Here is a 13,168-nt window from a genome sequence, read left to right on the forward strand (position 1 = left end):
TAAGTTTTTGCACATTTATTTCGAGTTGCTTGGTGTTTAACATTTACCGCCATAACAAAAACAATAGGTACTTCATGTCAAACAATTACTGAGTTAAACTAATGTGAATACAAGCTGCTTAAGTGAAACACACACACACAATGCACACACAAAACTGATGTCAAAGTGCATTTTAAATATGCTAATTAAATGGTTTTCCCCCGCTTTCTCTTTGTTTATCCCCGCCACGAGTCGTCTCAGTATTTTTCTGCAATTTCATTTTGAGCACAATTACAAATAGCAGGGTCCATTGTTCGTTCACGTAGTGAAGGAAATATACAAGTTTGTCCCAACAATGGCTTAAATTTGTGTTCTAGTAATTAAAATGCTGGCCGAGACTTATTCATCTGGGGCTACCATTGTTCTACGGCCCATTGTGGCCAGATATCCCCGATATACATGTACATACATATATAAAATGATACAGCTAAGTAAGTATCAAGAGTATAAATTCGTTATATATTTGGCTTACTCGCAATGCATCGCACTTTCGTGTCGTGTTTTTTGTTCTTACTTTTCTTACAGGTACAAGTACTCGATGACTTTATCAAAGTCGTTTGCTTAGTTAGGTTTTAGAGTAGACATTGTATACAATCGATTTAATACCTATAAGATACTGAGAAAACCATCGGATTAGACATCGAGACATTAACGCAATTAGTTTAAGTTGTCAATAACTTTGAAGGGCCATCACAATACAAACCAATTTCAGAAATAGAACAAGTCCGCAGGCTGCTTTGATTGTGAGTTATTCCAATATTAAACTACAATGCAAACAATCTGCACATCCGCCTGTTAACATCCAATACCACCGCGACTTGACCTTAGGTCCGAGTGACTTTCCCTGAAATTATGTATAATCTGCCTATTGAATTTCCAGTTTCGCCCTACCCACGCCACCCTCTTTGTACTAATTTCGGCCTTGCCTCCATAATAGGCCCTCTATTCGGATGTCTTATACATTTATGTGTGTATATGTCGCTAAGTAATCCACTCCCCTCGCCTGAACATCACATAAGCTCATTAAATATGTTTACTATCACCACTGTCGTCGTTGTGCCTTGCCAATTTCCCACTGCTCCGCGGATTTCCCTGCTTCACTTCTATTTGTTATTATTATTATTTTCATGTCAATTGTAGGTCCATCAATGACATGGCATTCAGTCCGACGAACAATGCCATTGGCATATCATCGCTGAGCGAAATTATTTAGCCGCTTTTGCTGATTTCAGTTCGGTCTATTATTTCTACATACAAATTAGATAGGTCCAACAATGGAACTTGAGTCGATCCATTCAATTTATGATTATGATCCATGTGGATATGCCTTGCAGTGCACAAACGTTTTCAATTAACAGTGAGTATTTACTTATTGAGATAGGAATGGTTATTCTAAATGACTTTGGGAAAACCGAGTTGAAATTTTCAATTGAAAGAATAGCTTTTCTTCTTCAGTGCGGCATAGTTTTAAATTATCTACCTATCGTGGTCACAAGTTTGACTCATTTTGAAATCATATAAAACACGTTTGTACTAAACTTAAAACTAATTAAAAATGGTTGTGTTACTATGCTTAAAACGGATTGACAGGAATACATATGACTTCTATTTTCTTAACTGGCAGATCACATCCTTCAGAACTTACTCTGCTCCATGACGCTGCTAACCGAATTGTTGATCTCGGCCACCACGACGATCTCCTCGTTCTCCTCCGTCTCCTCGGGCACCATCATCAGGTTGTTGTTCATCAGGTAGTTCTCCATGCGGTGATCCCCCATTGCCATGCCACCGTCACCAGTGGTGCTGGTCCTCAATCGGTGGGTGAACGACGATCGGGATCGGGTCATGTACGATGACCTGGTGGTGGAGACCCTGCGCAGCACTCCGCGTCCGTAGAAGAGCATTCTCACCTCGACTCGAAACCGCGGATGGGTGGCCGCATACAAGTAGGGATCCACGCAGGCAGCTGTCTTGCAGAAGAGCGCGGGAATCATCGATCCCAGGGGCGTTATGTGCCGCTCCAGGCCGAAGACACCCATCATGGCAACGATGGCGTACGGTGACCAGGCCAGAAACCACAAACCGATAATGGCTGCCACAATGAAGGCCAACTTCTGTTCCGTCTTGGCCTTGTCCTTGTTCGACTGAATGCGACTCGCCGTGAAGACCACCTTCAGTATGTAGAAGTAGGAGTACACAATGGTGGTCAGTGGGATGCAGTAGGCTGCCACAAAGAACAGTGCCATGAAAATCCGGGCAGGCGTCTCCTTGTTCAGGTAGTCGAAGCTGCAGGTGGTGAGGAATCCCTCTGGCACATACACAGATAGTCCGATGTCCAGGGCCGGCATCACGGCGAACAGGAAGCTGTAGCACCAGATCAGCAGGATGATCACGTAGGATCGCAGGCGAGAACAGCGTCTCAGCGGCTGCAGGGGATGCACCACCACATTGTACCGATCCAGGGCGATGGCGGTTAGGGTACCGATGGCACAGGTGCCACTTAGACCACCCACAAATCCATAGAGACGGCAGGCTGTGGACGCAAAGTCAGTGGGATTTTTAATTAACCTCACGTTGTGGTTTTGGGGCAAACAAAGAGCTCGCTGAAATGTTAATATCCTTTACATTCAGGAATATGTTTTTCCTGAACCAAGAAGGTTCGGTTACAAATTTAACTTTTATTGCTCAATTTAAATTCGTTTAATTGCTTTCGGGTTGGTATTGAATTACTACAAGAAACAGCAGAAATCAGAAATCAATTTACTTTGCTTTAATATGCAGATTGTTTTTTGTTAGTCGAATTTTGATATCAGTGCTTGAGTAAAACGCAGACCGAGTAAATCGCACTTATGTACTAGACATATAGGAAGTTATTTTTCCAGGTTTAAACACTTACCAATGTCACCCAGAGCCGGACCCTCTTTGATGTTGTTGTATATGGCAATCGGACATTTGATGAGCATCAGAAAGTCGCAGATGGCCAGATTCATCACCAGGATATTGGCAGGAGTGCGCAGAGATTTGCGGTTGGCGAACATGAAGATGACGAACGCATTGCCCACACATCCCACCACCGAAATCAGGCAATACAGGGCGGCCATCACCAGGAAGGTGCTCGACTTAGGTGGCTCAAATTGCAGCCAAAAGGGATTCACTTTGGCAATGTAGCTCAGGTCGTACTTGTCCCTGTAGTGAATGTAGCTGGGGTAATTACTGTAATTGCTGCGGAGATGGGATAATCAAATGTTTAAATTTTCACTTAGTCACTAACTCCATTAGAATATTTTTCAATTCATTCTCAGATTTGCATTGATCGCTCTGGGCTTTATGAATGTTCATCATAATTTATTTAAGCTTAAGTCATTTCCCCTTGTCATAATGCAACTGTTTAAGGTTGTAAATAATATAGGTAAATAATAATCAATTTATTGTTTCTTTAGTATATAAGCCACTTTAGAAAGCAATATTCTTGGTAATTTCGTAACCAAGAGGATCATAACTCTTCCCTTCAGTTATTTTAAGGATTGTAATGGATTGTATTGATTGTTCTGGGCTGCCCAGTAATCTGATTACTTTCACTACATGTTAGTCATGTGGTGGAATTCTAAGCACATTGGTTGAATGCTGGGCCCAGGAAATGAAGCCGAGCTTATCGCGATGACTGGTTGAGTCCAGAGTCAAGAGCTTGATGGGAATCAGTGTGTTTGTCAGGGAATTGGAAAAGCCTAGGCAAAAGCCCTTACCTCAGGCCCGTGGAAACGCTGTCATTGACGTGCTTGGCCACGTCGTGGTCCTTGCCCACATTCACCGTGGCGGATTCCGTGGCCGAGCTCCCAGCCGTCGAGGATGTGCTCCCAGTGGAATGGCCGTGGCTGGAGTTGGCCAACATCTCGGAGAGCGAGAGGGCACCGGTTAGCCAGAAGCTGCTGTCACCAGCATCCGTTGTCAGGGTGGGCAGGGTCGTCATGATGATGGCCTCCATGACTGACTGGCTTGGATGCGACGACTCAGCCAAATATTTACGAGCTACTCCAAACAGGCGGTAGAGGTGGTACGTGCCCGCAAAGGATTACGCTTATTTACTTGCCAGCGCCTCGACTGCCGCATTTGGCAAGGATTCCGTGTGTGGCCGCCACTGGGATGCCTTCAGTTCCAGTTGCAGTTGCAGACTCGGTTTCAGCGGTGTGGATTCCCGTGGTGATGCTGGTGATGCTGGTGGTGCAGTCTGGTTGCCGCGGTCACGAAGCATTTTCCGTTTGCTAAATGCCAACGGGGTTAGCTGCAATTAGCTGTCCACCGGGTGACCCTAAAAGTGGGACAGATAAAAAGACAGTTGACTTAATCGTTGCTCTTAATTGATTAACCGCCTCCGGTTTGAGCTGTCTTCTTGTAATAAATTTTAGTCACCGTTGAAGGTTCCGGGTTTTGGTTTTGGCCAACCAGCTTAAATCTGGATTTATTGGGCACTAAGAAACGCCATAAATGAAGAGCATTTTTTTTTTGAGAAGCACGCAAATGCTGCAATTGATGAAAGCAGCGTGAAACCAATAAACTTAAGCCAAACTTTTTTTTCAGCCTTCCGACCATCGGCGAAAATAACTCGGGTTGTGTGGGCATCGAAAGGGAAAGTTATTAAAAGCAGCGGGAAACCTATAACACTGTGTTAACTATTCGCTTAAAGTTTAACACAATGCCGAACTTAATATTTCCTCCGCTCTCTGCTGATTATTAAACTTTTTAATGTATTTCGCAAACTAAGCTCGGCTGAACCACAACCTGAAATTAATTCAATTGCTGATAAATGTAACAAGTGCGGTTGGGTGTGAATACTCTGAGTGCCTAGCATATTTCATACAGCGTGCATACATTTGCAACTGCTTTCCTACCCTTGTAAATGTAAGTGATAATAACTATAAGAATAGGTTCGAAAAAGGTTCGTCTCTAAGCCGGGAAATAATGGTTCGTAATAGTGCCAAATAATGGTTCTCTAAACTACAGCTAATGTATTTCATATATACTACTAAAACCGTGTCATATAGTTTAATGAGTATATTGCACTTCAAAGAATTGGTTTGTTTAAATCAAGCTATAGCATTTCATAGATGCACCAGTATATAAAAATATATTGTCAAATATATTTCAGCTTTATTATATCCACCAAATACAGCCATGGAAATCCAATTTAAGCTCATGGAAATTACGTAAATGGGAATTTCATAAATACAGTCACCATATCACAGGCATCTCACAAAAGACCGAGAAAATGTTAAATTCCGATTCCTTTTAAATTCTAGGAAATCAGATTTCCTTTCCCATGTGGGGAGATTAAAAATTGTTTAATATTGGATTATTTGATGTCAAGTGCGCTGTTCGAACTCCATTTAAATTACGTCAAACCCGGCAACTAGATTAATTATTTACATTTTAAAACTACTTGTATAAAGAGGTCTTATTGTGATCGATATTAAACATTGAAATATTTCCACTACTTGAGGATTCTTTAATCTTTAGTGTATACCAAAGCTGACCATTTTAGCCATCATGGTTTGTTAACAACTAGCAACCAGAAGCAAACCAAATCAAGTTTCGCAAATGCAATCGGTCGGCCAATTGAATTGACGCCGGAATGGAAGACGCTCGGGGTAGATTACTTATTATGTAAATCTCTGGGAGAATGTATTTAATTAGTGAACTTAATTGCTTATTAAATAACCAGGAGGCGGCCACGTGAGCCGTCAGGCTGGCAGAATTTGAAGACCTGCCGCAAGTGCTTTCCCACTGCGAAACTCAAACACCAACTTTTGCCCAAGGAATCCGAGCGTGAGCAGCACTTGGCCAAAGACAAATTCTTGGCCAGAAACTTTCTGGCAAACAGGAACAACAAGTGCAGCTGCCAAGGCGCTGAACTTGAGCAACTGGAAAGGAACGCAGGGTAATGCTAAAGGTGACCTATGCCGCTCCCGGAAATTTGCTTATTACATTTACAACTCGCGGAACTTCAAAACAAAATACGAGTAGTTGCCGCTTTGAAAACGGCGTAACTTGCCATTTAAATAGCACTAATTGGCCAATTGAAAATTGTCATTTCTCTGGGGCTTTTCACAAAAGGGTAGGGCTTTTTGTTTTGACTTTCATCCCAACTGAATGCCAACGAAATTTCGTTGAAAATCGAATAACTGGCACATTCTGTTACTCCATTGGCAATAAATCATGCAAATAGCACGTTGCTGCCTTTCCGGTACAAGTTTGTCAGCTTTTTTGGAAGCCAAAGAGCTTACACAGTTGTGCAGGCTTATTTGAAATTGGCACAGGATGCCTTCCAATGCTCGTTTAAAGAGCCAGGTTACCAAGATCTAACAGTGTGCGTCCCTTATCAGGATAAAATCAACAAGGACATGAAACGTCAAACCGAAAGGCAGTGATAATGACTTTAATAACACACATTTTTGGTATGTTGCCATACCTAATATCATATTACATGACATGTTTGATAACTAAATTATTTTCTTTTTCCTAAATTCCACAAGTAACACAAATTTAATTATTACATTTTATTTGGCTTCTGCTCATGCTTTCATAGATATCATTTTACAATAAACCTGGCAAAATGCACAATTTAAAATTGCATCCCTTTAATACTTTTGCCTGCAATTTTGTTTGTGTACTAGTAATTTAACATGATATTAGTTACAACCTTACCTTTATTTAATTATAATTGTTTCTCCAAAAACCACAAGTTGTGCAATAGCTGCAAATAAATCCGCTTATCCTTAGAGCCACTCATGAGTATTTGAATGAAGTACTCGCTTTCAACGCCAATAAATTGATTAAGTAACTGGGCCCAACCTGTTGAATGTCGAGATGCTTGACCCTCTGCCTTCCAGTTGTTATATTTAGAAGGGTTCAATCTTACGCATTCAAAACTTTCCAGTCTTGAATACAATTTAGATATCAAACGCGTGTCCCTTTTTCTTATGTATTCGAAATTAGCCTATACTATGCCTTTTAGGAACCGATTAGGCCAATTGAGTGTCATTCAGGATCTTCAAAGGACCCAGCTGAGCAGAGAGAGCTGTTAGCAAGCCTCTTGTGCGTCGTTCTTTGATGAAATGCGCAGGCAGGCGTGACTTGTTTGTGCCCATTCTACATTCATTCGATTAGGCCAGGTCCCCTTAACGGCCATGGGCCGACTTCTGCGATTCAAACACCCCATGCACCCCATGCACCCACTATCAGCCCCAAATGCGACAAGGCCGTTCACTGCTGAGCACTGCTAAACAAAAACGGAAGCCATCACTTAGACTCGTATTTTCACAAAGCGGATATGCGCGATTTTTCGCCTTTTTGCCTTTTTGCTGGATGCACAAATGCATTTTGTTCTTTTTATTTAGCCGCCACAATTTCATCCGCTCTCAAAATTTAATTACGAGTGGAAATGGTTTAAAGTGCTCAGTTCTGTTCTGTGCTGTTCAGTGCTGTTTGGTTTTTATCCTGCGGCAATGAAAGCCGCGGGATGATTGCGCGGATACAATTATCCAGCCACTTGGTAAAATGGCGGCAAAACGCTAACAACGGCTGCAAAAGAGCATGAAAACAATTTATTAAAATTAAGATTCAATTTAAGCTGGTTGTTAATTCACCGGAAGAAGCTGCCACAATAATCATACTGTTAGTGTGCCGAGAAACGAGAGTGTGCTGCATATTGCAAACGAAACATGCATGGAAAATAGTTTACCATTTGGGCTTAAATTAGTTTCATTCCTTGGCCCTCGCGCTCTGAATTTTTATATAATAAACTCCAGGCCAGCTGAAAGCTGAAACTTTCATAACAAGTGCATTTTATTAAGTGTAAGCTATTTTGTTATATATTTCGGACCTGAGAGATTTTAAAGTTCTTTAAAAATGCTTTAGATGAAAAAGGGTGAAAATATATGGGTTTACTAAGTTCTTATTAAGGGAATTGGCTAGCTCCCAAGTTTTAAGAGCCTAAATCGATGACGAAAACAAAAAGGTGTTCTATGTGGAATTTTAAAAGAGGTTTCGTTAACAGAAATGTCGCAAAGTCACGAAATCACGTACTACAGAGCATTAGCAATCGAAGTCCCAGTTTTTGTATTCAAATTTTCCCGAGTTGGCCTAATAAAGCAAGCCCATGCAAGCAATCAACACATGTGTCCCGATAATGTGCCACCACTTTAGTTGTGTGTCCAGCATTCAAAGGATAACGCCAGCTGGAGGGGGTACAATGCGCAGCTGATTTGGGAACATGAAACACAAGTCCTCGATATCCTGGCCTTAAGAGTAGCTAAACCTGAGTAGGGAACATACGTATTTCCCAGCTGATATTTATTTTTCTGCCTGCCATGGGAGCCCATGACCCCCTGGGTGTATTGATTTATGCTCGCGCAAGTTTTCATTTCACAATTTTCACTTATGTATGGCAGTTTATTGCAGTCCTCATCTGCACTCAGCGCTTTCGTCCTGCCACATCCTTAGTCCTCGGTCCACCCCACCACCCCTCAACCCCTTCACCCCGTGCACCGCACGTGCTCGGCTGGTCTCGTTTTTCCACCAAATGTAAAGCCAGCAGCCCAAGGCTGTGACAAAACAGAAAGTTCCACCCGGCCGCCATCATCAACAGGCTCTTAACAGCCTAAACATGCAGGAAACAAAAAGGGGGAGTGTTTTAAAAATTTCTGAAATCCCAAAGGACATTTTGATTCAGCGGGAATATAAAACTCGGCATTTTTTATATGGCAAATCAAAATGTTTTCAATAAAATGGATCTAACGTAAAATATCATCAAAATATAACATATTGCTCAAAAAATATTATAAAAATAAAGCATATTGGTTGCTTTAAAATCCTTTTGAAACAAGCTAATTCCAAAATACACCTACTATATTATATTTAGTTACTTAAATATCTAACAGTGTAGGTGGCAACTTTTTAATGACCTGTCATTCTCGAAATTGAATTTATGATATCAGCCAACACGTCGGATGGGTAAACACAAATTTGACTTTATTAAAGTGTAATTCTGAGTTATGTTTAAACATATATAACATGTCGTGTTCCAACCGTGTGTTATAATATTTAAATAAGCAATAAATACAATATAGTATAACTGCCACAGTACATTTATTCGCAGGTGTATCATTTAACAACACTAAGTATGCAGACCACCAATTGGTAGTCCTTTTTTTGCTCTGTGTAGCGGCGATGAATGCTAATTCATGTAACTGAGATAGGGAGAGCACGTTGCTGAAACTGAGATCTGCGCCGCATTAGAGCATGTCAAGTATCCAATCTGGCCTGAATAAAACCTCGGCGCCTTTCACGCAGCGTATTCCCATTGTGACCAGGACCAAGACCACGACCAAGACGAACCTAGTGTTCGGAGAACAGTTCTCCATCAAGCATCAGTCGGTGCAGTGGCCGGAATGTGGGCACAAACAGTCAAGAGCACTCACCGTTCCATGCGGGTATGTTGGCAAGGGAAATGAAATGGAATGGCAAGGCAAGGATGAGCTGCATATCTCCAAGACATCCGAAGAGGCCATCTCAGAGCCAGCCGCTCGAGAAGAGCGCCCCAAGAAATGCGGCTGACGTCCACTGAAGAAGGGACCCACTTCATGGGGCTTAAGGCTACGGTACGTTGGGGCAACCAAATGCGAGATGCCGGGTTCCATTCGTTTGGGAAAGTGCCTGTGTGCAACATCGGCACTCAGGTGTGTCAGCCTAACAAAGACTCTGGAGATGGGGCTCAGAGCCAAAGCGAATCAGCCGAAAGGACTCAGGATGGCCAGCAAGAGAGCAGCCAGTCTACTTGTCCACTAATTCCTAGGCATTCCACTTATTTCCCATTAGCAAAAGCCGCTTATTGCCGTCTGAGGCCACCCTCAAGTGTTTTGTTTGAATTTATTCTTTGGCTTATAAAAATAAGGCCCTCTTCACCAGACCTCAATCAAATTAACACATAAGTATGCACACAGAAATCTCGGCTTATCGCTTGGAAACAATTACCGAGGCATTACTTTCTTTTAATTGGTCTATTAGGTGACAAGGGATGTGTTTTAATACAGGGATAAGCCTAAAGTACTATGAAAATAAAAATGGAAATTTTGATCAAATCTCTTTCAAAGGAATTTGATCATACGCAGTTTAATATAAGGAGCAATATAAATTTATAGTATATAGTTCATTCACTGATTAAAGTTAGTGTTTGCTTTGCTTTTGATAGATCGTAAATTTGTGCATCGTGTACAAGAAGAAATTTTAATTTACAACTGGCATTAAACCAGATTAAACAATACCATGGGTAAGTAAATAGTCGCTGAGTTGGCTGATTGATTCTCGATGTTGTGGCAAGAATAAACAATCGCTTTGTTGCCGAGTAAATAAAGTTCATCATATTCCCAGTCAAATAGGAATTGCCAAAGGACACAACCCGTTTACAGATATGGTACAAAATGCTTGTAAGAAGTGGCTCTGCTCACCTGCAGCGATGATTATTGAGTTATTTTCTGTTTTCGTAAACTTGGAGGACACTTTGCTGATTTTCCATTGTGCATTGCATTGCAACTATTTTTCCACAGAACTGTGTCCTTTTCGATTCAAAAATTTGTATTCTTTGCAGAAACACTTGAATTTTTGTCCGGAGCTGAATCTTTACAAAGTTTGCTTTTCAGTTTGTCATCGTACAGATCCAAAAGTTGGCCAGCACCAATGGCCAAATGGCGCCAACCGGACACAAAACTTTACGTCAATTTCCGCCGATTACCCGGAAAAGTTATATACGTAAAAATGTAGGTAGCGTTTTAAGCCATTCCTTTGACGACCTGGTGGCTTTGGTCAAGCAATTACTTGGTAGCACGCGGCGTATACGCAATTTTTAATAAGACCGCCAAACTGCTCGTGGATTTAAGGCATCCGTTGAATCCCAGAGCTCGAAACTGACTGACTGAGGACTCGCATGCGACTGATTTTCAAGACCCAGCAGCTGGTGTTTTTATCAATGAAAATTGTTGCTTGTCGGCATCCTTTTTCCGAGCCGAGGATGCGAAAGAGAACGCCACCGAGCGAGCAGAGAAGCCAAAGAGCATGTCCTTTTTGGCCCGCTCTTAGCCGTGCACTATGCGGTTTTTCACGATACCCATCATAAGTTGGCTTTCCGGGCTCATGTTTGCCAAGGCTATTCACATTTCATTACGTCCACTTGTGTGTTGTTCTTGAACTCGGCAGACGAAGAATCTCCCGAGATGATAGTGGGTGTTCCTAGGTTTGCCGGCCATTCATTGGCTTCTGCGAGCTCGGGTGGTGCTGGCCATTGGGTTTGGTTGGGTCAGGTGGGTGAGCCACCTAGTGGGTGTGGGTGTTCATTGATAAATCCATATGGTCTGCAGAGCATCGCGTGTGCGTGTCAAAAGAGCCGCAGCCCTATAGATTGCCGATTTTACTTTAATTTGACCGAATACCATTATGTTGATGCGGTGATAGGAGAAGGAATTTAGGCCTGGGCATGGTAACATAATGGCTATCAGTTAGGCGTCCCGTTTTTACGAGGTAGACTTGAGCGAGTTTTGAATTCACGATTTCATATTTCACTGACTTATAATTATAATACACAGGGCATCATAGGTTAAAAAGTAATGTCAAGGACAAGTTTATTTAGGAGGAAATTGCAACTAATGTTAAATTTGATAGTTCACTCTTAGTTTAAGAGTTGGTATTAAATTCAATTAAAGAAATTAAAGTAATAAATTATTAAACAAAAACAGGGACCGTTACTTCCATGTTTGATTCTATGCCACGATTTAGATAAGTTGAGTTATGGACTTTGGACATTTCAGTCTTTGGACATTTTTAAATTTCTACAATATCGTAACATCAGAAAAAGTACAAAAAAATTTAAAAAAAATAAAATTCTAAATTTGAATGCAGATTTATAGAAAATTGCTCCAGAAACATTAAGAGGTATGCCACTTCAAAATCCGATTAAGATAAGTTGAGTTATGGACTTTGGAACTTCAGTCTTGGGACATTTTTAATTTTTTGGAATTGATCCCGATCAAGAATATATATACTTTTTATGGTCGAAAACGCTTTCTTCTGCCTGTTACATACTTTTCAACGAATCTAGTATATTTTTTTCTCTACGAGTATCGGGTATAATAACACAGCATTAATACACTCATAAACACCTTGGGTTCTATTGTTTTTCGAGGAATTTATGCGCTTGACTGCAGTACAAAATTGTTGAGTTCGAGCGGCGATGACAAACTGGCGGCATTTTTCTGGTTTTCTGGTTTGGCATCGTTATGAACTATTTGAGAGCAAAACCCGTAAATTGAGCAAAGCCAGCCGCAGTCGGTCGGCAGTTGCACTTTAATTAAAAATAAATACGATTTCCCCCACCCAACTCCGTTCTGTTTGCGCCCCCATGGCAAATGCCAACGAGTCCAAGTCTAATGATTATTGATGTGGCTACTGATGACTTGACTGCAGCCAGCTTTTTGACCCTTCCAACAAAGGCTGTGATTTTGAGTGGTCTGACCTACGGCGGACATGGCCACAATTATGGATAATACTTCGGGATTACCTTTACAATTCTGCCGATTTGTTAGTTTGTGTACCTGCACCTTTCTGTTTATTTGTTGCCTTAACTTGGCCAAAATGGAGGGCTCTGTTAGCTACTTGTCAAATGAATATTTTAATACTCTTGCGCGTTTAAAATGATTTCTGTGCGAGAATGTAGATATGAGAGTAAAGAATCGAATCCATACGTCCTCTTTAAAAATGCATACATATTGTATGTACAAACACGATATTCTTTTACGACTATGACCGACATTTGTGACATTCCCTCAAAGGAAGTGAAAGAAAAACGCCCTTAGACGCAGACACTTCCTTATATAGAGCATGAGCACACCACCGAACATTGCATGCTGACTTTCGGTATAGATATTAAAAGTTCTGCTTTGTGGCACTAAATTATACGACATTTACGCATTCGCCGCAGGCTGGTAGTATACACAAATAAACATATACATTATTTAGCTTGTAATTCAACGCAAAGCAAAAAGCACTTACTCTTTCTGCGTTTCAGATGCTGATTCCCCTTTGCTCC

The 13,168-nt window shown here is 41.3% G+C and overlaps 1 protein-coding gene across 1 annotated transcript; it reads right to left on the reverse strand.

Annotated features, from left to right (window-relative positions):
- Position 1: 1 nt before the first annotated feature.
- LOC6544471 (opsin, ultraviolet-sensitive) lies at positions 2 to 10,985 on the reverse strand. Its single transcript, XM_001972469.2, has 4 exons — positions 10,539 to 10,985; positions 3,783 to 4,345; positions 2,936 to 3,261; positions 2 to 2,572 (listed from the first exon to the last, which is right to left on the reverse strand). Exons 2-4 carry the CDS (start codon positions 4,019 to 4,021, stop codon positions 1,674 to 1,676), a joined length of 1,464 nt encoding a protein of 487 aa, XP_001972505.1. The 5' UTR covers positions 4,022 to 4,345; positions 10,539 to 10,985; the 3' UTR covers positions 2 to 1,673.
- Positions 10,986 to 13,168: the final 2,183 nt, after the last annotated feature.

The sequence above is a fragment of the Drosophila erecta genome, unplaced genomic scaffold (assembly GCF_003286155.1).
Source record: "Drosophila erecta strain 14021-0224.00,06,07 unplaced genomic scaffold, DereRS2 tig00000021-arrow-pilon, whole genome shotgun sequence".
Classification (NCBI taxonomy): Eukaryota; Metazoa; Arthropoda; class Insecta; order Diptera; family Drosophilidae; genus Drosophila; species Drosophila erecta.